Source organism: Balaenoptera acutorostrata, chromosome 3 (assembly GCF_949987535.1).
Source record: "Balaenoptera acutorostrata chromosome 3, mBalAcu1.1, whole genome shotgun sequence".
NCBI classification, from domain to species: Eukaryota; Metazoa; Chordata; class Mammalia; order Artiodactyla; family Balaenopteridae; genus Balaenoptera; species Balaenoptera acutorostrata.
This window is the reverse complement of record NC_080066.1, coordinates 63,085,326-63,111,298: the sequence shown is the minus strand read 5'-3', so window position 1 is coordinate 63,111,298 and position 25,973 is coordinate 63,085,326. Positions and strand designations below refer to the sequence as shown.

Genomic DNA, 25,973 nt, shown 5'->3' with positions numbered 1-25,973 from the left:
CAAAAATAAATAAATAAAATAAATAAATTTATTTAAAAAATAAATAAAGTGAGGCAGGCAGGGTCTTGAGACTGGCTGGGATCTACCCACAATAATGTCCCAAATGGGGATCCTTGTTAACTGCCAAATGAAAATAAAAAGATAACATATAGAGAAAGGCCCCCTTCTTTCAAATTAAAAAAAAAAAAGACTTTGCCTGTACACCTCATTTTCCCCACCACAGAATGCCCCTCCCCTCTGCCCCGCCAACCCTGACCCTTCCTTCAGGGCCCAGTCCCTAGGAAGTGCCCTGCCTCCTTGAACCCACACTGGAGTCTCTGGTCTCTCCTCCATCATTGCCCCCGCCCCCAACTCTATGCTCCCCCCTCACACACACACGCGCGCACACACACACACACACACACACACACACACACACTGTCTGCTCCTGAGCTCAGAGCAGATCACGCCCTGCTCCTCGTTAACAGTAATATATAATAACAGGTGATACTTAGCTAAGGGCTGACCATGTGCCAGCCGCTGCACGCTAAGCACTTTAAGGGTATTAACTCATTTCCTCCCCACAAAACCTTAAGAAGTTGGTGCTATTACTTTCCCCATTTGGTAAACTAGAGCACAGAGAGGTTAAGTAACTTTCCCAAAATCACATAGCTATTGACAACTTCCTCACTGCTACCAGGCTGAAAACAAAGTCCAGGAAAGTTCCATAAGGGCCTTTGGATCTCTCTTGTCTCTGGGGCTTGCAGGGACCCCATCTCCCACTACGTTCCTGGACCCACACTGCAAACTGCAGCCGTACTGAACTATTTACAGTTCCCAGAGCCATCAAGTGCTCTCACCTCTCCCTACCTTTGTCCATGCTGTTCCTTCTGCCTAAGGTCCCAGCTCTGTGAAGTCTCATTAGGCCTTCCCTCTTTTCTGCTTCCTGTGGACTTTGTACACCACTTCTTCACTTTTATCAGTTATTTCTTAGCGCTTGTCTGTTGGCCTGTCAGTACTGGGAACTCCTTGACGGTAACGAAGTGGTCCTACTAGTAGACTCCTGAATTGTCACATTGTCAGCGCCAGGAAATGCTTGTGAATCTATGAATGCTGCTGTGAGTGAGGCCCACTCTCCACAAACAGATCCGAGGAGAGGGGACCAGGCCTGGCCTCAATCGCTTCTACATCGAGGGAGCTGCGCCCGGGGAAGGCTTGCACGTTGCTCCAAGGCGGGCTGGTCGGCCCTCGGTGAGGGACCTTCAGGATCCTTCAGCGCCAGTGGGCAGGTGGGGGCAGGGCGTGGGCGCGGACACACCCCCCCGCAGTGCCCCCGGCGCCCGGCAGGGGGCGCCGCCCCGCCGGCCCACGCCCCGCGGCGCGCCGGGCCGGCTCCCTCGCGCAGGCGCGCTGCCGCGGGCGGAGGATCCGGGCCGCGCTTCCTCTCGCCAGGCCTGCGAGCTTCCTCCCAGCGGAGCCCAGGGCGAGCCGAGCTTGGCCGCCGCCACTGAGACCGCCGTCGCCCTCCCGCTCTCGCCCCACCCCGCACCCTGCCCGGAGGTCTTGCCGGGGTGGGGTCCGAGCGGGGCGATCGCCCGCCCGCGCCGCCGTCGGGGCCATACCCCGGCCAGCGGTCTCTCCCGCTCCAGACAGCCTGTGGCCGCCGGAGCCTCCAGGACGTGGAACGCGGAGACCCCCCTGCGGCCCCGATCCAGGGTCCGGGGCAGCCCCGGGCAGCCGGCGCGACGTCCCCAAATCGAACCTCTGTGGCGGCGTTCGGAAGCGGAACTCTACCGGGGCCGCGCCGGCTACATTGTTTCCTCCCCCCGACTCCCTCCCGCCCCCCTTCCCCCGCCTTTCTTCCCTCCCCGACCCGGGCCGCGAGGCCATCCCCCTGCCTCTGTCTGGCCGTCCCTCCTCCCCCTCCTTTCGCACCCAGACCTCTTTGTACCGCACCACCCGGGGACCCCTGCGCCCCTCCCCTCCCCCCTGGCCGCATGGACTGCCCCGCAGGCCGCTGATGCTGCCCGCAGCGAGGTGGACCGGACCGCAGTGCCCCGAGAGAGGTGAGTGCCTGGCAGACCTGGAGGAGGTGGGCGTCCGAGTGCTTCCCGGCGGGAGGCGGGTGGAGGTCGCTTGTCCCGCTTCTGTTGCTTCTGTTGCAGCTGCCGTGGCGTCCACACCCATCCCCCACCTCCCTTACCCCCTCCTTCCCGGGTTCGAAATCTCCCGGGAGTCACTGTCAGCCCGACTGGGAGGGGAGCGCACGAGGGAGGTACTGCCTTTCGAGCGCCACAGACTTGTCTTAGGCCACCCCGAGTCTGTCCTCCCCCTCTTGTGGGGGCTGGCTGGAGCCTGGAGGGAGGGGGTCGGCATGGGCCAGGGCCCAGAAGAATGGGCGGTTTGCCATTCCCGGCCCAGGGCCTCCCTGCAGGTTCCTTGGCCTGCCTGGTTCTGACCCCTCCCGCATTCCCCTGCGGAGGCCCTGCCGTCTCCAGGAAGCCCAGGGCCCAGCCACCTCCCTTGAGCCTGCCAGAGGTTGAGCCTGTCACCCTCGGCCTCCCAGAAGACCAGGCCTAAGCCAAGGGACCTCTGACCCTAGGGTGGGGAAACTGGGCAGGGCCTCTGTCCTGGGTGGAGGTGACACTGGGCATTAGGACCATGCCCCCACCTCCTGGCAGCCTTGTCAGCCTGTTCTCCCAGGCTCCTCAGGGCCCAGCCAGGTGTCAGGAAGGGGCGTGTCCAGCCACTAGATTCTTGGAGCTTAACTAGGGGTTTATTTTCCCTCCTATTTTGTAGACCAGGGGACTGAGGCTTAAAGGGGGAAGTTGCTATCCCAGGCCTCTGGCAGAGTTAGGCTGTCTGTCCTTTCATCGCCCCTGCTCTGCAGGGCTGGACTGATGTGGGTAGCGAGAAACCAGGCAGGTGCCTTTACCCACCAGGGACATAAGCCCCCAGCCTGGCCCATGGGTCCTTGCGGGGTGAGCACGTGCTCCCCTACAGAGAGCTAGAGAGAAGGGAGAGGGCTTCCGGCCCCGGCTCTGCCTGGGTCTGGGCTCGGGCAGCATCGGCACTGCCCGTGGGATTTCCCCCTGGTGCCTGAGGCTGGGCCCCACTGAGGGATGCGGTGAGTGTGTGGGGCACCCACGGGGTGCAGCCCTGGTGCTGAACTGAAACAGCCTGGTGGTCATTCCTGACCCCTCCCTCCTATACACCTTTGGCTCAGCTGGTGAATGGGATCTGGATGGGGAAGGCGAGAGCCCCGTTTCCACAGGGAGCACCCTACAGCCTTGGCATGGGAGCATTGTCAGAGTGGGGACACCCAGGGGGTGTCTTCCAAGTTCCCTACACCCTGGTGTTCCCAGTGTCTTTCTTGGTGGGGCCCCAGCAGGAACAGGGTGAAGGCAGCAGGAAGGAGATTGGGACTGTGGCAGGATCCTTTTGCTGCTGGAAGTGTGGGAGTTTCCCTGGAGGATACTTAGCCATGTCTGGGGCCCCTTGGGGCTGCTGGCAGTTTTGTCCCGCTCAGGCCTCTGCCCTTGATTTAGAGTTGTTTCCGGTTGCCCTGACATGCACAGTGGAAGGGACACAGATGTGTTGGGCCTGTGAGGCTCCCCTCACCCAGCCCTAACTTCCTTGCCAGCCTGAGGGCCTGGGGCTGAAGCCTGACGTGGTTGGACGCCTGTGAGCTGTTGGGTGCAGGCCGGGGTCCCAAGACCCTTGTAGAAAGGGGTCTGGCCTCAAGCAAGCACGTGTGCAGGGCTTCACTTTTTGTGTGGCGAGCTTGGTGCCTTCCTCCCTGCTCTTCTCTCTGCCTTGGGTCTGAGACAGAGAAGGACCAGAAGACGGTCCCCAGCACCACTGCAGAGGGCACCAGGCCCCAAGGGGTTGAGCCATCACAGAACAGACCAGAGTACAGGCAGAGACAGAGGCCCAGGGCTCGCAGTGTGACGTGGCCGCCCCAACAAGCCTGATCTGGCAGGACGGCTTGGGTCCAGTTCTGAGCTTGTTCTTTGGGAGGCTTTGAATCTCATTGTCCCCAGAGGTGTTTGATCTGGGAAAGAGAAGGTAGGGAAGGACCCTCATGTGTCTGACGGGCTGTCCCAAATCAGAAAGGCCATCCCTCGATGTCCCAGACACCAGGACCAGAGCTGGGTGGCAGGTGGGTCCCCAGGAAGCAAATCTGAGCTCATTACGAGAAAACTACGTATGTAGGTAAATAGTATTAGGGTTCTTAATTAAGAAAGTAACAAAACAGCGCTACAGAAAATTTAGAACACGGAAAATTCACCCACTGTTTCTTCACCGGCACAGTGACTGTTAGTATCTTGGAGCTCCCAGCCAGTCTTTTCCTGATCTTTTTTTCCTTTGTCGCTGTTTTCGTCTGGGTGTGCATGCCATCACACCTTTTTTCATTTAATACCATATCTGGGCATTTTGTCATGTTGCTACACAATCTGTGCAACTTTGCCCCTAAAAAGCTATAAAATATTCCCGAAAGCTCTGCCACAGCAACCTCACCCCAACCCTCTTACCAAGCTTGTGCATTGTTGTTTCCCATCTGTTGCTGTTGTAATTGTTGTTACTGCAGGCCCCCAAAGCAGCTGAGGGTGTAGGAGAGAGTGGGCAGCTTGGCACCCAACCAACGTGATTCCAGGCCCAGCTGTGCCATTTAGGCCAGGGAAGAGGGACCTTGGACAGGTCATCCTTTGAGCCAGAGATCCTTTATATACACAACAGGGACGGTGATACCTACTTCCGTGTGCGGACACGGAACTAACTAACCAAGGTACTAGAAGGTGCCTGGCACACCCCCTGGCATCCACTAGGCGCTCTGTAAGAAGGGGTAGGCTTTGTTGAAGGAGTGCCCACTGCAGGCTGCCTCAGCGTGTGCAGAAGACACCCGGGCCAGGGCTGGCTGATGGCTCACCTAGCCAAGGGTGGTCTCTGCCCAGGGAGCCCTTCAGAAACCCTGTGTTCAGAGACTGCTCTGGCCAGTATCCTGTCCCCCCCTCTGCCTTCCCCCGTCCCCATTACCATGTGGAAGGTGGGCTGCTGGTTGGTTTCTGGGGCCTGGCCCTACCCATTCTCCCTCTGTTCTTCCAGCATCAGGGCTGAATGGACGAGGCCTTTTCTCTGAGAGCCTGGCTGCCTCCTGTCCCCCAGCTTCAGCTACTTCCTAGGCCAGCCCCACATTTCCCCAGTGGAGACAGAGGCCTACTTTCCCTGGGAAAACTGAGTCTTAGCAAGGAACCCAGGCATCCTGAGCCCCAAGCCAGGGACAGCCATGCCTGCCTCATCCTCCCGCCCAGCGGCTGGGGAAGGGAAGACAGTTGGGGTCAGAAGGCAGAGATTCTAGAGCCTCCCAGCTGGGAGTTGAAGGGGAACATAGATGGTCCACAAATCACTAGGGAAGTCTTGTGTGTTAGTGTCCTTCTCTTCAGCAGGTGCTCCCCAGGTCTAATCTGAGTGTGTACTGCTGTGACAGCTCTTGCTTCCTCTTGTTCCACTTCTGTGGAGATCAGAGAACTGGGAATGCCCTGCTAGGGTCAGCCCATGGACAGTAGGAGGAGACCAGTCTCAGCTTGGCACTCCCAGGGCCTAGGAGACCATAGCCCCAGATGACCCTGGTATGGCTCAGGACTAACCTAGGTAGAGGGTTCTCCCCAAGGTGGCCCATTCATTGCAGAGGGCTCCCAGGCGCATGACCTCAGACTCCAGCCGCCAGACTTTTGCCTTTGGAATGTCCCCCTCCTCCCTGGTCTTGGCGCAGGGGAGGCGGGCATTACAACTGCCCTCCTGTCCCACAGCTCGGGCTGGGATGAGGTCACAGGGTGCGGTCCTCTCCAAGATGCTGGCCTGGCTGGGGTGAGCACTTTGGGAGTTTCTCAGTGCCCCCCCTCCTTGGTTGGGGACAGGATGGGTGGAGGAGGCAGGCCACCCTCCACACCAGGCAGGGAGCACTGCCTCCCCTCCTCCTCTCCTCTGGGTCCCTTCATCCAAGGGCTGGAAATAGAATCCGCTAAGTAATGATTAAAGTCAAATTCAGACCTAAAAATAAAGAGCTGGTGAGGAAGAGCTAGTGTGCTCCCTGCGTGGCTGAGGGGAGAAGCAAGCAGGGCGAGACTGGCTTCGGGGGGCCAAGCCCTGCTACCCGGGAGAGGCCAGAGCCTGCTGGGGGACCAGGAGTACTCCACTAACTGGCGGGGGTGGGGGTCTCTTGTATCAGGCATGATGCAGCCCGTACCAATCAGGGTCACACTGGCAGGACCAGGGAGAGAATCCCATTTTTCCCATGGGGAAACTGAGGCCTGGGAGGGACAAGTGTTTGTCCAGCGACTGTCCAGGAGCTCCCCTTGGCAGGCCCCCAGGGACCTGAGGGCCCCATGCAGCCCAGCTCGCCCTTCTGCCAGCTCGGTTTCTCTTCCTGGTTTTGAGGTACTGTGATGAGGGTAGCTTCTCATCACACACCAGCTATGTACGCCTCAGTAGGGCTGGGCCTCCAACCGCAGCTTCCCTCCGCCTCCCCCTCCCCTTCCGTGGTCTAGGCCCCTAGAAGCAGGAGAGGCTGCCTGGTGCCCCCCTCCTCCCCGCGGGTCCTGCTCTCTGCACAGTTGGAAGCCTCGTGAGTGGGTGAAAACCTGGGTGTCATCTGACGCCTGCACACCCTGGCTGCTGCTTCTCAGGCCTGCCCAGCCCAGCCCCTGCTCCTCACCCGGGCCGGACATCTGTGGCCCATGCTGTCAGGGAGACTGGAGGGGAGAGGAGAGAAGGACCCGTGAGGCCCCCCTGCCCACCAACAGAGGAGGCCAGAGTCAGAGAGGAGTCAGTCAGTGGGGAGAGGCCTGTGGTTCCAACTTCCTGGCGGGGCTGGGGGGAGCTCAGAAGCTGAGGATCTGTGTAGGCTGGAGCAGCCAGGAGGGCTTCCTGGAGAGGAGGGGCCGTGAAAATCAAGAAGCATTTGAGAAAGAGACAGGGTAGGGGCAGAGGTCCTTGCTTAGAGCTGCTACCACTCCCTAGGGCTGCTGGCTTCTCTAGTTGCTGTGCGAGGCACGGTATGGCACAGGTGTAACCCATCCTTCCCAGAGCAGGAGGGCCGATCTCTGGGTGGACCTCCCCTCAGCCGCCCACTCTCACCTCTCTGTCCAGGGTGTCATCTGTCCTGCCTAAGGAAAGGGAGGGGTTTTCTCCCGACCAAGTTCAGACAAATCTGAGCTGAAATCCTTGCTCTACCCCTTGGAAGCTGGGTGATCCTCCTCAGCCTGGTTCCTCCTCTGTCAAACAAATCAGCAGGAAAACCTCATGGGGTTTTTTGGAGGATTAAGTAACTAAGGCAGGATTGGGTCAGTAGGCTCTCCCTCTTCGTGCTTTCATTTTTACAGTCCATCCTGTGGGGCGAGGGTGTTGGTAACCCTTCTCCCTACACTGGGTAGCAAGACTGCACGTCCTTTGAGTTGGGGCCCCTCAGCTTTACCTTCTGAGCCATGTGTTCTCGGGGTCCCAGTTCTGAGATGGGGAGACCAGGAATCTGGGGGCCAGCTCACCGGCCTCTGGGCCACAGTCTCCCCACCTATAATGTGGCTAGGGGACTTTAGGGTGAGGGACAAGGACACTCTGGTTTTTAAGGGTTCGTTGGAGGTGGTTTTTAAGGGTTCATTGGAGGTCAGTGCTGAGAGGCTGTATGTAAATGTAGGCAAATGAAGATGCAAAGACCACAGCCTGTGCTGAGGGGGGTGGCGGAACAGAGGCCTGGAGTCCCCACTGCCCAGTGCATGTAGGTAATTAGGCTCCTGAGCGGTAATTAGAAACCTTTCTGGGCCAGGAGTGTCGGCCTCAAGCTGCAGCGGTGCCTGGGGAAGGAGGCTCCCCTCCCTTATTAGCCTCCTCTAGCTCCAGCCCCCACTGAGCCATTGGAGGGCAGGAAAAAAGCCAGTGAGTTGCTGTAATTTGGTTTTTAACACTTTGCAGCCATTAAACTCACCCCTCCCCGTAGGGCAGGGGGGCTGGATGCTGAGGGAACGCCGGGGGTGAGGGTGGGGCAGCTCACACTGGAGACAAAGTGGGACCGTCCATCCTTCCAGCCCTCTCCTGACCCCCAGGGAGGTTCGGGTCTCTCCAAGGGTCTTGTGCCCAATTCTTCAGCTGCCCAGCTGAGGGCTCTGGGACCACCCATCTGGCTCAGTGGGAACCAGCCTCCAGCTCATGGCCTGGTGTGTGGCCAGGGGCATCACAGTGCCATCAGCCTGGGTGCCCTGTGCAGAACCAGAGGTGGGGCTGATTTTACTGCTGCCAAACCAGCCCAGCTGCTGTTGGTGCCCCGCCCGCCTCAGGTGTCTTTCGGAGGGGCGTGCCCAATCAGAAACGCAGAGCTGTGTGCCAGACTGCCTGGGTTCAGAGCCTCTGTGGACCCTCACCCCCCTCACCCTGAGCCTCCTCCAGCCTTAATTAACTCTCTCTGTACCACTGTTTGAAATCCTAATCCTGGCCCGATCTAGCACAGTCGCTTCTACCTGAGATCCTCCCCTCCCCTCCCCCTCTTCCTGGAAGCCTTCCCCAGTGGCCTTTGTCTCTCTCCTCTGCTGAGGCACCAAGCACACCTGGCCGTGATTGATCACCTGGTAGCCAGGAGGGCTGGAGCAGGGCTGGGGACAGAGGAGAGATGCTGGGTAGCATTCTTGGGGTCCCAAGGGCAGGACCTCCTGGGCCCTTCCCCCCTCCTGTCCCTCCTGGCCACCACACATGGAGCTGGGCTCACAGGGAGCCTCTTGAAACAGTGGCTCAAAGAATGAGAGGGCAAGGTGGACCTGCTTGTTGCCTCTGGGGGCTGCCCTGCCCCGCAGAGGCTCCAGCTGGGTCCTGTGGCAGGACCAGAGTCTCTGGGGGCTGTGGCCCCTAGAGTTCCCCCAGGTCTCTTGTGCACTTCCCTTTTCAGTGGCTATTTTTAGCTGGGTGTAAACAGTTACAGAAGGCTCCCACGCCCCATTAGGCAGTGGAGTTTTGGTGAGGGGGGCAGGGCAGGAGCCCCTTAACCTACCCTGGCCCTCAGCACGTGCTAGGCTGTGAGGGTCTACAGCTTCCCCAAGGCAGGGAAAGGGCAGTTGCTGGGCTTCCCCCCTCCCTGCCAGCCTGGGCTCCCAAGAAAGGCCTGCCTGAGGCTGCGGCCACTGACCTCAGCGCTTGGGCACAATACCCAGCCTGTTCCCGGGACCCCAGCACAAGAACTCCTGGGAGCAGGGTTTGGGGCAGGAAGTCGGAGTGAAAGCCCCCTGTCCCCCAGCCCTGTGGGGGTGGGGTGGCAACTGCTGTCCCTTTGGGGTTAAATATAGTCCTGTCAGTTATGGGACCGCAGTGTGGTGCAGCCAGCCTAGCTTCCCCCTGTTGTTTGTTGGTTCATTCATTCATTCAGCACTCACGCGCTGAGCAGCCGCCCTGGGCCCGGCTCTCCTCCTGCAGGGGCTCCCAGGCCAGGGTCAGTGAGCTTCTCACTGGAGCTTCGGGCGTGAGAGGCTCTGGAGGCCCGGAGCAGCCGCCACAGCTGGGGGGCCACGGAAGGCTCCTGGCACAAGTGGTTTTCAAAAAGTTATTGAGTTTCTTACTAATCTTATTTTTAGGGGGAAGGTAATAGATGCATGTGGTTAAAAAAAACAAAAGTGAAAAGAACAAAATAGCAAACATACAACGAACAGTAAATTTCCCTTGAACTTGATACTCACTACTCCTTCCCATTCCCAGAGACAACCCCTGTTGTCAGTTTCTTCTATCTTTCAGAGATAATCCGTGCATATCTAAGGTTAGGGGTGAATGGTATGTCCTTTTAAAAAATAATAATTTGTAATATACCATGGGGGATGTCCTGCACCCTGCTTTTTTTTTCGGTCTTTGAGTATTTCAGACCTACCAAGAAGCTGAAATAATGGTATAATGAATACCCATGTATACTTTACCCAGATTCACCAGTTCTTAACATTTTGCCACATTCGCTTTACCTCTTCTTTTATATACATGGACATATGTGTATACGTATTTTTTTTTGCTGATTTATTTGAGTGTTAGTTGCAGGCATCGTACCTTTCTCTCCTAAGTACTTTATCATGTATCTCTTACATAATCACAGTACCATGATCACAGCTAAGAAAATTAACATTAATTCCATAACATTATCTAATATTTCATTTTCCCAGTTGTCCCCAAATGATCTTTATAGCTATTTTTTCCCTCTGATCCAGAATCTGATTCAGAATCACTCATTGAATCTTGCTATCATGTGTCTTTTCTTTTTTTCTTTTCCAGCTTTGTTGAGATAGAATTGCGATTTAATGTTGTGTAAGTTTAAGGTATACAGTGTGATGATTTGATATATGTGCATATTGTGAAACGATTACCACGATAAGGTTAATTAACACATCATTCATCTCACGTAATTACCATTTTGTTGTTCTGTCATGTTTCTTTTGGGTCTTGTTTAATCCAGAACATTCCCCAGCCTTTCTTTGTTTGTTTTGTCTTTTATGACATTGACTGTAAGAGTCCAGGCCAGTTATTTGGTCTCTGTCTGCCTACGTCTTCCTGACTGGTGTCAGGTTAAGCAGCTCTGCGGGCCCATCGCACAGCGGATGCTGTGCCGTCCTTAGTGCAGGAGGCACTCAGTGTGCTCCTCTCATTATTGGAGATGCTTAATTTGATCACTCGGTTAACGAGGTATCTGCCACGTCTCCCTGTGGTGGAGGTGCTTTTTCCTCTCTGCGATTAATCTGGAGGGTGGTACTTAGATGCCATGTCACTGTCCTATTCCCCCAGCAACGTTTCCTTCGTGACTTGAGCTGGCTTTTTGCCATTTCTACTTACTCTATCATGGGGAGGTTTCTGTATCAGCACCTAGAGATCCGTCCTGGCCCCATAACAGCTGGAGTTGTGTTGTTGCCTTTTAGGGCTATCTGGTCATTTATTTACTTGGTTCTTTATTAACGGACATAAAGGTTGTCTCCCAATCTCTTGCTACAACAAACAGTACTGCAGGGACTGTCCTACTACATTTTTTTAGGCACACGTGCAACCCTGAAGGTTGAGTGGAAGTTCCTTGGGTAGAAAAGGGGGAGGGAGTGGAGAGGGAATGCCAAGGCGGGGAGGTGGGTGGGGCACCGGGGTCCTAGGAGCAGCAGGTGAGAAAGGGATCTGGTTCAGGTGCTGGAGAGCCAGTGAGTCCCAGAAGGGTCAAGGGACTTTCCCAAGGTCACACACAAGTTCGTGGCAGAGCCAGGAACAGGACTCAGAGCCCTTGACTCCCAGGATGATGTTCCTGCACTTCTTCCACAAAGTGACCTGAAACAAGGTTCACATAACCCTGGAAGGGCCCCTCTGTGCCTGATCAAGGCCTGACTAGAGGCCTAGGTTTGCAGTAGCCCCTCCCAGCCACTCTGACTCTTGGCCTCTGACCTGGAGGGGGATAGCCCAGCTGGACCCTCAGAGCCCTAAGGACGGGACTGTCCTGGCCTCATGACTTCACCAGGGAGGAGCCGTCAGAGAGGGTCTGCAGCTTCTGCTGGCAGGATTTCTGTGGGAAGAAAGCAGGCTTCAGAACAGCCCTGGGAGCTGTAGGGTTGTCACCAGCCCATTGTACAGATGGGGAAACTGAGTCCTGAAGTCATAGCCAGTAGAGCAAAGGGGAAAGGCTAACTCCTTCCTCTCGTTTCCATATCTGTCATCGTCAAAACCCAGACCCTCAAGGAAGGCCACCCTGACCCTCCTGGCCTTGCCCCTTCCTCTGAGCACCGCTTGCTTCTCCCTCTTCCCTTGCACTCTCTTTTCTAGGCCAGCGTGGTCCCAGCCTGCTGGCAGCCCCCGCATGGTGCGTGCATATAAGGCAGGGAGGCACCAGGGGTGGGGGTCAATGCTCAGGCATATGACACCTGCGTGGGGCAGGATGCTCACTGGAGGTGTAGCCTCAGGTAAGGCCTCTTGCCTCTCGGCCTGGCTCAGCATGCTCATCTGTAAAATGGGGATAATAATGGCCTCTCTCTCTCAGTTGTTAGAGGATTTGATGAGCCATAATGTGCCAAGGACAGGGCCCGGCACAGAATAAGTGCTCAGCAAACAAGACCTATTATTATTTTTGTTATTATCATCTAGTCAGTGGGGAGGCGGCAGCAGCAGCTGCAGGCCTGCAGGGGAGGGAGTGTTTGCAAACTGACAGCTGGGAGGGTGACTAATGGTGCCTCAGCCTCCTCGCCCTCTCGCCCTCGGTGGTGGTGAGTCTTGCGAGGGAGGGGGAGGCATGGGGATGTGGAGAGCTGGCAGAGCCCCTATTCAGAAGGTCTTGAAGGCTGGGGACCCAGCCAGCCACAGAGGGACCCCAGTTCAAGTTCCGGACCATCACCCCTAACTAGCTGTGTGACGTAGGGCAAGTTGTTCAAACCTCACGAGCCTCAGTTTCCATTTCTATAAAATGGGGGCAAGCGGAGCTCACGGCTCCCACATGTGGTTCTTGGGAGCCTGGAGGTGCTTCCTATACTCATGGTGGCTCAGTCATGTCAATGTATGTGTGTGTAAGGGAGTCCAGGCTCATCCTTCTTGTGCCCCAGGCTCCCTGCCCAGATGGCAGAGGTTGACGGGCTGGCTTTGGGACAGGAAGCACTATGTATTCCGGGAGGAAGGGAAGCCTGGAAGTGGGGCCTGGACGCCGTGGTGCTCCTCTCCAGCTCTGTTCTCCCCGGCTCCTTCTGGTCTCCAAGACCACACACTCCCCTGCTGAGGCCCCCAGACCCCATGGCCCTCAGAAGCAAACCCTATTTCTTCACATCAGCATGTGAAGCCCCCGCCATCCCTGCAAGTTTTGTGCCAGGCGGACCCAGTACACACGGTCCCCTGCAGCAGACTGACAGGGTGCTCAGACCGTCAGGGTCTGTTTCCTGCCCTCCTCACCATGGGCTTCCAGCCTGGGGTGCCCCTGCCTTTTTTAGCCCTCCAGCCTTCAGGGCTCAGCTCCAGCGCTCCCTCCTCCAGGAAGCCCACCTAAGCTCTGCAGTCCTCACTCACCTCATACCCCTAGGCACTTGCACTCAAAAGTCTTCTTCCACCGCCTGGCCTGGGGTAGGTGGTAAAGTTTGTGAGTGTCAACCAGGCCCCAGGCCTTGTGTCTCCTGCAAATGAGCCTGGGAACAAGGCACATGGAGGAGTTTTTCTTCTAACATACTGTGAGCACGGAGTAGTCACTGGCCCTGTCTAAGCCTCAGTTTCCCCATCTGTCAGAAGAGAACAGTAGCCCCATCCCTCTGCTTCCTGGGACAGGTACACGGGCGCTCTGGGCTGTGTTTGGGAAGATGCTGGTCATAGAGGGAGTGCTGAGCTGGGGCCACAAAGAGTGTGTGTGCAAGACGGGGTTGACTTGCTGGTCTTGGGGCGTGGGGTTGGCTGGGGTAACTTTCTTGGAGTAGTCAACTTTATTGAAGAAAACACATACACCAAAACGTATACCAGCCACAAGGGTACAGCTCAGTGAAGTGCTACAGAGTTGAACTTGCCCCCTTCCAGTCACTGCCTCCTCCAAGGGGAGTCGCCATCGTGCACTGGAAAATCCCGATTGTGAAGCTTATACAAATGGAATCACACGGCACGTGTGCTTTCTGTCTGGCGTCTTGGTTAGCCTGTTTAGATGCATCAGTGTTGTTTCATAGCTGTAGTTTATTCATGTTTACTGCTGTCCAGTACTCTGTGAATGTACACAGTTTATCCATCTCACTCCTGATGGGCATCTGGGCAGTTCCCAGTGTGAGGTTTGTTACAGATCGTGCTACTGTGTGTGCTCCTGTGCCTGTCTCAGCAGTGCCTGCCCTGTTTTCTCTTGGGCGTGTGCTGGGAAGTGGGGCGTCCAGGCCATGGGGTTGGCATACATTTGGCTTCAGAGGTACTGCCTGGGCGAGTTTTTATAGGTGACAGAACTAAGAGGCCCACAGAGGACAAGGGACTTTCCCAAGGTCCCAAGCACCTTCCCCAGGTTCACAGCTGCCCTGTGGTCCCCCACAGACCACTTAGCTGATATCCAGCCATGGGGCTGGTGGGGCAGGCACTACTCACCCCCTACGCTTTGTAGCCTCTGTTGGTCATTCCGAGGGCTGTAAGGCCACAATGGGCTCAGGGTTGATGGCCCTCTGTCCTTGGGGGTCCTCAGCCCTCATCCCCTGCCTCCTCCCCTGCCCAGTGCCCTCAGCCTGCTGAGACTGGAAAGGACAGCCCTTGCCCCAAGTCCCAGCCCTGGAAGCCTCTGGCATCTCTTCACATTGCTATGGGGAAGGAGCAGGGTCTCAGTGACGGAGGGAACTATCTCCTCTCACAGCCTTCCCTCAATCTTCCCCTCTCCCCACAGCTCTCATGGTACCAAGTGACAGGTTGGCCTTCCTGTGACACGGGGACACCAGATCTTCTGAGAAGATGTCGGCAATTCAGGTACTGCAGGGGCAGGGGTCTAGGGCAGTGGAGTATCCCCACCACCACCACGGGGGTGCTGAGAAGAGAGAGAATGAGGATTCAGGTCGAGTCACTCCCCTTTTCCCCAGTCCTGGCTTTCAACAAAATGGAATTCCAGGGCCCACTGTCAGATGGGGGGCCCTCAAGATGGGAGCACAGGTCTGGGGGCAGTGGGGAAGTCTCAGCTAGAAGACACCCAGAGCTCTCCGGCGGAAGGGCACCTTACCCAGACTCAGGGAGGCCAGCCAAGAGGCTGTGACCTTGAGGGCTTGCAGGCAGGTGGGTGGGGGCTGCCCCAGGCTGCACCCGCCCACGTGTCGCCTGCCCTGCAGGCTGCCTGGCCATCCGGTACAGAATGTATTGCCAAGTACAATTTTCACGGCACTGCTGAGCAGGACCTTCCCTTCTGCAAAGGAGACGTGCTCACCATTGTGGCTGTCACCAAGGTAACCAGGGACTTCACACCCCTACCTGCTTCCTACCTCTGGGTTTTGTCTCCCCTGCACGGGAGGGTCAGCCTGAGAGCTGTCTGGGCTCCCCTCTCCCCAGGACCCCAACTGGTACAAAGCCAAGAACAAGGTGGGCCGTGAGGGCATCATCCCAGCCAACTACGTCCAGAAGCGGGAGGGCGTGAAGGCAGGCACCAAGCTCAGCCTCATGCCGTGAGTACCTCTGAGGAGCGGTTGGGAATTCCCAGTCTGGGAGGAAGGAGGACGGGCCGCCCTGTTACCCCTAGAAGAGAGTCAGGAAAGCAGGGAGGCGAGAGTAAGGGGCTGGGATGTCCGTGAGGGCCTTTCGAGACGAGGGGAAGGGCCTGGGTGCTGGACCTCAAAGGGGAGGACGGAGCTAGGAGGGCTGAAGAAAGAAGGGCAGGAGGCAGAGGATGAGGGCCTCCAGAGCCTGTCTGAGCCCTGAACTGTGGAGAGGTGCCAGCCAGAGGGAGGGCCTTCGGGAAGTGGAGCCTGGCAGTGCCCTTGGGCCACCATGACCCCAGGCCCGGCCTCCCCGCAGCTGGTTCCATGGCAAGATCACGCGGGAGCAGGCAGAGCGGCTCCTGTGCCCACCAGAGACAGGCCTGTTCCTGGTGCGGGAAAGCACCAACTACCCCGGGGACTACACGCTGTGCGTGAGCTGCGACGGCAAGGTGGAGCATTACCGCATCATATACCACGCCAGCAAGCTCAGCATCGACGAGGAGGTGTACTTCGAGAACCTCATGCAGCTGGTGGAGGTGAGCGGAGCGTGCCGGCCCTGATTCCGGCTACAGTCCCACCGCTCTAGCTGGGTGACCTTGGGCATGTCCTGCAGCGTCTGCAAGCCCACATTTCCTCACGCCTCGATAGAGCCCATGCTGTCTGCCAGGATTGATCTCTGACCCCACAATGCCTGCACAGGGAGGTGGTACCCCAGGAAACAGAGGTTCAGAGCAGTTAAGGGACCTGCCTCTGGTCACACAGCTGTGAATTGGAGGTGCCAGGACTAGAATCTGAGTATTCTGATCCCAGAACTAGCTTCCTTCCATCCGCTCATAGAACTGTATGTCCAGCTGTGTGTACGTAACCATGTCCTCATGAGCTTTACCTTGATGGCCCACATGTCCCTGCAGCTCCCAAGGCCATCTCTGCCCCAGGCAGCCTCCAGATGCCTCCTGTACTCACTCTCAGCACATTCCCCCTGTTGGCCTGGCTTGGCCTATGGCAGGGGAGGGTCCTGTGCACACCTGGCTAGAGGCTGGTATTAGACTGAGCCAGGACTTGTCCTCTGCTTTGGGATGCTGGTGAGGCCCCGAGTGATCACAACATCCCGGTATCCGTCCAGCACCTGGGTGTGGGGTGGCATGGGAGATGGGCCATGTGTCTGGGGCCTCCCTAACCCCTGCTAGAAATGGAGAGCCCTCCTGACCCAAACCAACTCTGGGCTGTGTGGGACAAGCCTCTGCTGCCGTCTGGTGGTCAGACCGGGGCAGTGCATGGGAGCCGCGGGTGGTGCACAGGGGGCTGGCCCTGATCGCCTGCCCTGCCCACTACAGCACTACACCTCAGACGCAGATGGACTCTGTACTCGCCTCATCAAGCCAAAGGTCATGGAGGGCACCGTGGCGGCCCAGGATGAGTTCTTCCGCAGTGAGTGCCACCCCCCCACGCCCACTCCTCACTTGCCCACTCGCCTCCTCCCACCCGGGCTTCCTGGCACCACCCCATCCTGGAGGCTCTGGAGACGCCCAGGGAACCCCACATAAGTCACAGTCCAGTCTGCCTCTGCTGTGACCCCTGCTCTGACTTCAGCACCCCTCACTCACCACCCACTCCCCCCGCAGGCGGCTGGGCGCTGAACATGAAGGACCTGAAGCTGCTGCAGACCATTGGGAAGGGGGAGTTTGGAGGTGAGCCAGAGAGGGTGGGAGCCCTAGGAGAGGCTGGTGACTGGGGGGAGTCCAGGAAACGACCCCCAACTCTCTTGCCCCAGACGTGATGCTGGGCGACTACCGAGGGAACAAAGTCGCCGTCAAGTGCATTAAGAACGACGCCACTGCCCAGGCCTTCCTGGCTGAAGCCTCGGTCATGACGTGAGTTGGGGCAGGGGGTGGGGAGGTCACCCGGGGCCAAGAGGTGATGGGGAGGCTTGGCAGGCTCTGACCACCCCGTCCTGCCCCAGGCAACTTCGGCATAGCAACCTGGTACAGCTTCTGGGCGTGATCGTAGAGGAGAAAGGTGGGCTCTACATCGTCACCGAGTACATGGCCAAGGTGTGTGCCTGCCCCGCGATCCAACTGCCATCCTGGAGCTGAACACTGGGGCTCGAGCCTTCCAGCCACCCCAAGCCCCCCACCATACCCTTGGGCCCCTGCTCCCTCAGTCCCTTCTCTCCAACTGGTCTTTGAAGTCACCAGGGCTTGGCTTTTGTCTTGGCTCACCATTTATTCACTACGACCTTGGAAAAGTTGTGTCACCCCTCCAAACCTCAGGTCCTCATCTGTGAATGGAGATAGTAACAAAGTTGACCTCAGAGATTTATGAAGATTAAGAGATAATGCATGAAAATTGCTGAGCACAGCGTCTGGCGTCTAGACTCTGATATTCCTTCAGTAGTGACGTCCTGACCTCTCCCCTGCCCCTCCCCTCTCCTCACACCTCCCTTGAGTGTCGCCATTTACCCAGCCCCAGACCCACTGTTCCCAGGGTCTAGAGGGCAAGTCTGACCTATAGGGCCTGTTGGTCTGTCTGTCCTGCCCCCAGGGGAGTCTGGTAGACTACCTGCGGTCTCGGGGCCGGTCGGTGCTGGGCGGAGACTGTCTCCTCAAGTTCTCACTGTGAGTGAAGCAATGCCTGATTTGGGGGGGGGGGCAGCTATGGGATCCCTGTCTGAGGGGACATGTGGCTGGCTCGCCCCCAGAGATGTCTGCGAGGCCATGGAATACCTGGAGGGCAACAACTTCGTGCACCGGGACCTGGCTGCCCGCAACGTGCTGGTGTCCGAGGACAACGTGGCCAAGGTCAGCGACTTTGGCCTCACCAAGGAGGCTTCCAGCACCCAGGACACGGGCAAGCTGCCAGTCAAGTGGACAGCCCCCGAGGCCCTGAGAGAGAAGGTGGGCGCGCCTCTCCTCAGGGCCTGAGCAGTGGTGGATGGGGTTCCCGGGTCACCCGCACCCCCCAGTTCCCAGGACCTGACACTGCCTCTCCCGTCTACGTGGCAGAAATTCTCCACCAAGTCTGACGTGTGGAGTTTCGGGATCCTCCTCTGGGAAATCTACTCTTTCGGGCGAGTGCCTTATCCAAGAATTGTGAGTGTGGGCGCTGGGGCTGGGTGGGGCTTGGAGCAAGGGAGGGGGTGACGGGGAGGGGGACCAGCTGGGCCCCGCCTCCCCGGCCTGAGCCCTGGAAGCTGCAGACCTGCCCTCGGGACCTTCCAGGCCGCTCCCCGGGCCGGGGCTGAGGCGGAACTAGGGGGTCCTTGGAGAGCAACGCTGAGTGGGGGTCCCCTCGGGGTCAGGCCTTACACCGATTCGTACCACCACCCACCTGCCCGCAGCCCCTGAAGGACGTTGTCCCGCGGGTGGAGAAGGGCTACAAGATGGACGCCCCCGATGGCTGCCCACCTGCGGTCTACGAGGTCATGAAGAACTGCTGGCACCTGGACGCCGCCCTGCGGCCCTCCTTCCTGCAGCTCCGTGAGCAGCTGGAGCACATCAAAACCCACGAGCTGCACCTGTGACTGCCGGCCTCCGCCCAGGTCGTGGGCCTGTGGGGACTGAACCCGGAGAGGGTGCGGACCTGGCGCCCCACTCGCTGGGCCCAAACCCGAACTGAGCCCAGCAGGACCGTGGGCCTCTTTTCTCTGTCGCAGCCTGCGCCCCTTCTGGCCCCCGGAGACCCCGCCTAGGCCTGGCACCTTCTCTCATGGACCCACCTGTGGGGCTTTGGGAACCCCGCCCAAGGGCCAGGAAGGGAGGAGGCTGAGGAGCCCTACTGGGGCCAGGCTCCCCCTGGCCTCCCGTATCTCGCCTTCTTAGAGTTTTATCCCTTTCCTTTTTTGAGATTTTTTTCCGTGTGTTTATTTTTTATTATTTTTCAAGATAAGGAGAAAGAAAGTACCCAGCAAATGGGCATTTTACAAGAAGTACGAATCTTATTTTTCCTGTCCTGCCCACAAGGGTTGGGGAGACCAGGCCCCTCTCTAGGGACCCATCGCCCCAGCCTCGTTCCCCACCCCGTGTTCCTTGTCCGTGTTGCCTCGGTCGCCCCGTGTCTGCGCTTGACCATGTTGCACTGTTTGCATGCGCCCGAGGCAGACGTCTGTCAGGGGCTTGGAGTCCGTGTGCCGCTGCCGCCCGCCCACCCACCTGCCTTGTGAGATGGAATCGTAATAAACCACTCCATGAGGACCCCGCTGCCCGGTCTCGGCGCTTCCTCCGCCGAGCCTGCCCGTCCCACCCGGCCTCCCATCCCCGTGCCATCTTGTCCATCCCCCTGTCTCTGTGAGTGAGGCTGTGCTTGCCCTGTGAGTGGGGCGGGGTGGGGAGCACCGCGGGGAGATGTAGCCGCCGCCTTATGTCAGCTGCACGAGCGAGTGTCCTGTGTCTGCCATGGGAGAGCTCTCACCACCCGCCTCTCCCAGTGTCCTGCTGCCGGGCAGTCTTGGCCCTGAGGCCGTCCCGGGCTTGGGTCCCGTCCACAGGGTGATGCCTGGGCATCCCGGCCGCCTCTCCTGCCGTGTTGTTCAGGCCCTCAGCACGAGGGGGGCTGGAGCCACGGACGGGGGAGAAAGGCAGGCCTGACCAGCTGGAGATGGGCTCCCCTTGGTAGGAGGCAGGATAAATGTCTCGTGCTTCAGAGGAGATGGTGACCTGGAGCGGGAGGGGGAAGGGGAGACTCTGATACGCCAGCGGTTCTCACAGTCCGCCTAAGATGTAGCACTGCCGCCCCGTCCCCAGCCCTATGTGTGCCCAGCCCCGTGCCTGAGGATGCAAAGGTCGGGGCGGGGGGGTCTTCCCCACCCCACCTTGTGGGGCACAGATGGAGAATGTGGACCAGCCATGGGATTTTCTCCTCTCGGGTTCCCCAGGGCCAGTGGTCAGTGCAGAACCTCTGAGGGCTGTGGGGGGGGCTCACCGCATTCACTGAGACAGGCAGCAGGGGTGGGGTTCCCCTTGTTGTCGGCACTCTGCGCCGCCTTTCCTAGCCAGCAAGCCCTGAAATCCAGGCAGTTCTGACTTGGCAGTAGGCCTCGCATCTGCAGCTCCTCGGCCCGCTGTGGTCCAGCACCATCACCTCCCACAGCCCAGTGCTGCCACCCCTCACCTCCCCGAATCCGTTCTCTCTGCACACAGTGAGACTCATTTTTCTAAAACTAGACTGTTCATTCAACAACAAATATTTGGATACCTGCTGTGTGTAGGACTGGGGTTCAGCAGTGAGCAAAACAGACCCCGTGGAGTTCACAGTTGGGAAGACAATCACATAGACAATTACAAACTGATAAGTGAAAGAAACATATATCATGGGAATCAGGCCTTGACTGTAGATCAGGGAGGGCTTCCCAGAAGAGGCAGCATGTAAGCTGAGGTCAGAAGGATGAACGGGAGGGTAAGGGAGTGGGTAGCAGCATACCAAGAGGGAGGAGCCAGCTGGTCCCTGCTTCCCAGAAATCATGGGAGAGGGGAACTGAGCCTGCCATAGGTGTTAGCCACAAGGAGGTTGCTGGTGACTTTAGCAAGACCTGAGTTTGCTGGGGGTGGATTCCAGATCACAACGGCTAGAGGAGGTGCGAGGAATGCGGGAAGGTAGACAATCTTTGGAGGAACCTAGCTGTAATGAAGAGGAGAGGGGGTGAGAAGATATTTAAGGCAGCAGAGGCTTAAGCAAATCTGACTGCCAAAGGGAAGGACATTTACCTTGGGATAGTGTCCACATACTGAGAGGGAGGCGGAAAATATAGAGGGGAGGTCATGGTAGTGATTGAAGGTGGAACCTTCCCTAGAGCAATGTCGGGCAGCTGGAATCCAGACCGTGAGGGGCAGTGGGTCTGCGATGGGAGAGGGACTGTCCTGGTGAGACAGCCGAGGAGAGGGAATCATGCAGTGGCACACTGGTAAATGTCTGACACTCAGGTCTAGGGCAGGTGTGGGGGAAGGGAGCTCTGATGTATAGTGTGCCGGTGTCCATGGTGTACCCTCTGCCAGGGTAGATTTCATGCTACCAACCTGACTTCATTGAAAGCAGGGATCAGGGTGGACTTTGACAATTGGCTCTCACTGGCTGGTCCGGAAGCCAGTTCAGGTTCAGAAACATGCAAAGATGCCTGTGGCCATGAGGTCACAAGAGGGGCCAGGCAAGCGTCATAATGGAGAATTGCACCAAGTGTGACAAGCAAAAATAAAGGGGCAAGGTCTGGCTGATGGGTTACTGCGGGAATGCAGGCGCAGGTAATGGGATGTTCCTTCTACCTGGTGGCATGTGAGCCCCCCTCCTGCCCCCATTCCTTTATTACTTCTCCCCTCTCTCCCTTGGTTTATGGTTTTTTATTTTCCCCCTCTTTCTTCTCTCTCATCCTCCCCTTGTGCTCTACTGGCAACTACTGGCAACTGGCATGTCATAGATGAGCGAGACAGAGTTCTCACCCAAGGAGCTTACAGACCTGGGGGAATCCGCTCAGGACTCAGCTCGGTGCCCAGACATCTGGTGGGTGTTGCCCACTGCCAGCACCAAGCCAGTGAGGCAGAGGACGGAGGCGTGGGGCGGCTTCTCAGACGTGCGGAGAACAGTCAGGGACAGGGTGCGGTGATCCTGGCAAGGGAAGGGCACTGACTGGGCAAAGGAGGTGAGGTGCTTAAGTGTGGCCGGGCTAAGGTGCCAAGGGGTGTAGTTTGGGAGCAAGTGAGGCTGAAGAGAAAGCAGGACCCAGACCCCACCTGGCTTTGCAGGCCCCTGAAGGAGTTTAACTTTATGCAAAGATGACCAAGAGCAATTGAAGGATTTAGGGCAGAGTGACATAGATCTGCATTTTAGAAAGATCATTCTGGCTGCAGTCTGGCTAGAGGAGGTTGTTGCCAAGATCTTGGCTCTCTGTGCACCGCTGCCGAACGGAAATACGGAGACAGAGTTATAGAGGAAAAACAAAGAGTGGCTTTATTTCTTTGCCAGGCAAAGAGGGAACACAGTAGTCTAGCGCCTCAAGAACTCTGAGCCACTCTTTCTTTCTCCTCCATAACTCTGTCTCCGTATTTCTGTTCGGCAGCAGTGCACAGAGAGCCAAGATTTTGGCAACAGGGTGGTGGTGTCCGGAGTGGAGACAGGGAGATGGTGGGGAAGCTGAGAGGCCAGACAGGAGGTGACTGATGGTGGCCTGGACTGGGGAAGCTGGTAGGAGGTGGAGAGGAAGATGAACACAGTTGGTGTTTTACTGAGCTGAGTTTTGTCACGCCTTGTTCTAATGGACGTATTACCTCACGTAACCCTCCAAACAACTCTTGGAGATATACGCTATTATTATCTCCATTTTACAGATAAGAAAAGTAAGGCTTGGAGAGATTAAAGCATCAGGTAACAGTATGAGAGTGGCAGGAGCAAATTGAAGAGCTTGCTGATGGCTGATGCGAGGATGAGGCAGAGGCAGGGATCTGGGGGGATTCCAGTCTCCAGCTTGATAAGGTGGGTGTTGCCACCCATTTCCCCCCAGCGCTGGAGGAGGATGTGCTGGGGGTTGGAGAAGAGGAGTTTGGTTTGGACATGTTGTCTGGTTTGGACATGTTGTCTGGGGGCCTTTGAGACATCCAAGCAGAGAGGTCTACTCCAGGGTTAGACATTCATTCGGGGCTGTGGCTCTAGGAGAAGCCAGGCTGAAAGTAGAGATTTGGGGATCATGGGCACAGCAATGGTGGTTGAAGCCATGGACGTGGACGAGCTTGGCCAGGTAGCACGCGGAGCCTGAGGAGAGACGTGACCCGTAAGGGGCCAGGGAGGGAGAACAGTGACCAAGAAGCAGGTCCTGGGATGGCCCAGGGCAGCAGAGAGGCAGGTGAGCCCTGGGGCAGGAGTTCTCAGAGCAGGGGGAAGAGAGGGGGTGTCCACAGCATTTCGCGTTGCAGAGACCGTGTTGAGAATTGTCCACTAGGCACAGAGAACGGGCATCGTCAGGCCTGCTGGAGCAGTTTTCCTGGGAGGCGGAGGTGGGGAGGGCAGGAGCTGGAAGAACTTAGGGGGAGGCGAGGAAGCAGGGCTGGAGGGGAGCCCACCTTTCCACAGCTTGGCTGTGAAGGTGAAGGGGGAGAGCAGGTGGAGGTAGCTGAGGGCTCAGTGTAGAGAAATGAAGTTCTTCTTTTAGCGTGTCCTAAAATTTTCCATTTACAGCCTTGGTTTTAATTACCTTGTGGAGCTTCAGAATCTTAATCCTACTGGGGGTTTACAAAGTACAGTAAAACTTCAGCTACCCAGAAATCTTGGCAAGCGAGCTACTCTGGAAAACCAAAATGTATTTGGATGAAAATATTTGAAATATAGGATTTCTTACTTTTTAAAAACTTTTTTGATTATGGAAATTATCAAACAGATAAAAGTAGAGAGAAGAATATAAGGAAGCCCCACTACCCAACTTTATCACTTATCAGCTCAAGGTCAATCCTGTGCCATCCACACCCTGTTCCCCTCAAGCTCTGGGATATTTGGAAGCAAATCCTAGATGTTACATCAGTTCATCCGTAAAGCTTTAGTATGTTTCTCCGGAAGACATAAAAAAAAAAAAAACAACACTACCACAATACCATTATTACTCCTAAAAATTCTAACAAGAATTCCTTAATTTAATCAAATATCCATTGTTCAAATTTCCCCAATTGTCTCATTTTTTCCCCCATTTAGTTGGTTAAAATTAGGCTCCAAACAAGGTCTATGCATTGCATTTATTTACTCTGTCTCTTAAGACTCCCTTTCTATTTTCATATACTTTATTTGTTGAGGAAACCAGGTTGCTTGGAGGCATGAGCGTTTGGGAATATGGCAGAGAGCCGAGTATCGCAGCAGGGAGAGCAGGATAGGGAAGGATGGGGTGGGTAGGTAATGACCAGACAGTGGGGACATCCATCTGTGGGAAGGAGGCAGGATGTAGGGGCCCATCCCAGGCAGGGAGGAAAGTCAGAGCTGCGGAGGGTGGCCCGTCCCAGTGACCCCTGAGGCCCTGCAGCCGCTGGGGCAGAAGGGAGGTAGAAGGATGGCCTGAGCCAAGGAGCAGGGGCAGAGCTCAGGTTGGCAAGAGGTCGGGCTGCCCGTCAGGCTGGAGGTGAAGTGACGGGTGGGGCCTGAGGTCAGGCCTGGAAGGAACAAGATGTCTGTGCTGGGCAGGTGGGGAGAGGACAGTGCCAAAACCCAGCTCCTGGCCCATCCCAGCTCCTCCCCACCTGGCCCCATCCCAGGAGGCCCTCCCTAGCCTCCCAGCTGCAAATCCACCCTTGGGCCCGGATACCAGATCCTTTCACAATGCTGGTGGTCGGTGGTCTGGATCCCTCGCTCAGCCTTCTCCTCCTCCTCTTACTCCTGGACCCTCACAGCCCTGAGTGGGGCCACCCTCCTCAGCGAAGGTTTGAGTACAAGCTCAGCTTCAAAGGACCAAGGCTGGCATTGCCTGGGGCTGGAATACCCTTCTGGAGCCATCACGGAGGTAAGGGGACCAGCCATGCCCAGGGTGGAACACTGGAGGGGCTGACCAGCTCTGGGTGGCTGTGACTTGGTGGGGAGCAGGTCTGCCAGTACCAGCCACTGCCCAAGATGGGGCCAGGCCTGGGCAGCCAGTGCCAGGGGCCCAGGATCCCTCCCAGACCTGTCTCCTGCTCCACGACAACCCCACCCCCACCCAGCAGCCTCAGTTTCTCCTCTCTGCTTCTCCTCTTCTTTGCCCTGGGACTTCTCTCTTCTCCTCTTTTTACCCCTCCTTGGAGGACCCCTCACCCTGCCTCTTGGACCTGTGAACACACACACACACACACACACACACACGTTCATATGCTGAGTCCCAGACACACAGACACCAGGCAACTTGGACCAGCACCAACCTACACTTCGGCTCCACACTGTTGGGTCTGTGGCTGTCCAAGAGAACTAGGGGACTGCCTGGAGGGAGGCATCCCCATGGCCAGCTGTTTTGCCAGAGAGGGCCCCAGCCCCGCCCTGTATGTTTGTTGGGTGGAAGCAAGCATGAGAGCATCTTAGCCCATACTTTGTATCCAGGGCCTTCCAAATCCAGACCTACGAAGAATCTGTCTTCTGCTTGGTCTTGTTCTAAAAAGATTCTGGAGGACTTAGAAGGACCTATGCAATAGAGAGAAGTTTAAATTAGGAGTGAGCAAGAAGAATAAGACTTAGGGTTGAGGTCTGAAATGAGTCCAAGAATGTGGCTTGTTGCCAAAACATATGCTGTGAAGTCTGCCCACCCTTCAGAGTTGGGCCATGGATCTGGTTCAGAGCCTCCTAGCAGACAAACCAAAGAGAGAAAGCAGATCCATTGTGTATTTCCGTGTCTGTGAGATGAAATTTCTGAAAAACAGCATGATTCCTAACTGAGACCAGAACAAATATCCCTTTAAGAAGACAGGCCCTCTCAGCAGGGTTTTAGGCCCAGTCCTCCCTCACAGAGACACAGGAGGTAAGCAAAGGAGGGGGCTGTCCCTCATAGCCCCGAGCCAGGCCCTGCCTCAGGGCCAGGATGCCTGAGGGCCAGGATGGCCAGGCCCGTACCACGCTCGCTGCTCTGGGCCATGCCAAGTCTGTGGTGTTCCAGGCCATATAGGGGAGCAGAGGTATATTCCTCAAGGTCACCCAGTGATATGCTCATTGTCCATTCATTCATTCCTCCTTTTATCAGACTCACCCCATGCCCTGTGTGCCCAGCCCAGAGACACAGGGCTGAGTCTGGTTCAAGGAGCCCACAGTCTAGGGGGAGGTCCCATGAACAATCCACATGAGGCAGAGCACAGAAGGGTGGCAGGTGTGGGCAATCTCTGCCTCCTGCCTGCCACTCCAGAGGCAGTGGTGGCTCCCAAGGGC

The 25,973-nt window shown here is 57.0% G+C and overlaps 1 protein-coding gene across 1 annotated transcript; it reads left to right on the top strand.

Annotated features, from left to right (window-relative positions):
* Positions 1-1,420: 1,420 nt before the first annotated feature.
* CSK (C-terminal Src kinase) lies at positions 1,421-19,331 on the top strand. The gene is made up of 13 exons (XM_007197702.2): positions 1,421-2,045; positions 14,339-14,418; positions 14,772-14,885; positions 14,989-15,101; positions 15,451-15,670; positions 16,469-16,562; positions 16,757-16,822; positions 16,906-17,005; positions 17,095-17,185; positions 17,676-17,749; positions 17,833-18,028; positions 18,137-18,223; positions 18,472-19,331. Exons 2-13 carry the CDS (start codon positions 14,404-14,406, stop codon positions 18,652-18,654), a joined length of 1,353 nt encoding a protein of 450 aa, XP_007197764.1. The 5' UTR covers positions 1,421-2,045; positions 14,339-14,403; the 3' UTR covers positions 18,655-19,331.
* The last annotated feature ends 6,642 nt before the right edge of the window (positions 19,332-25,973 follow it).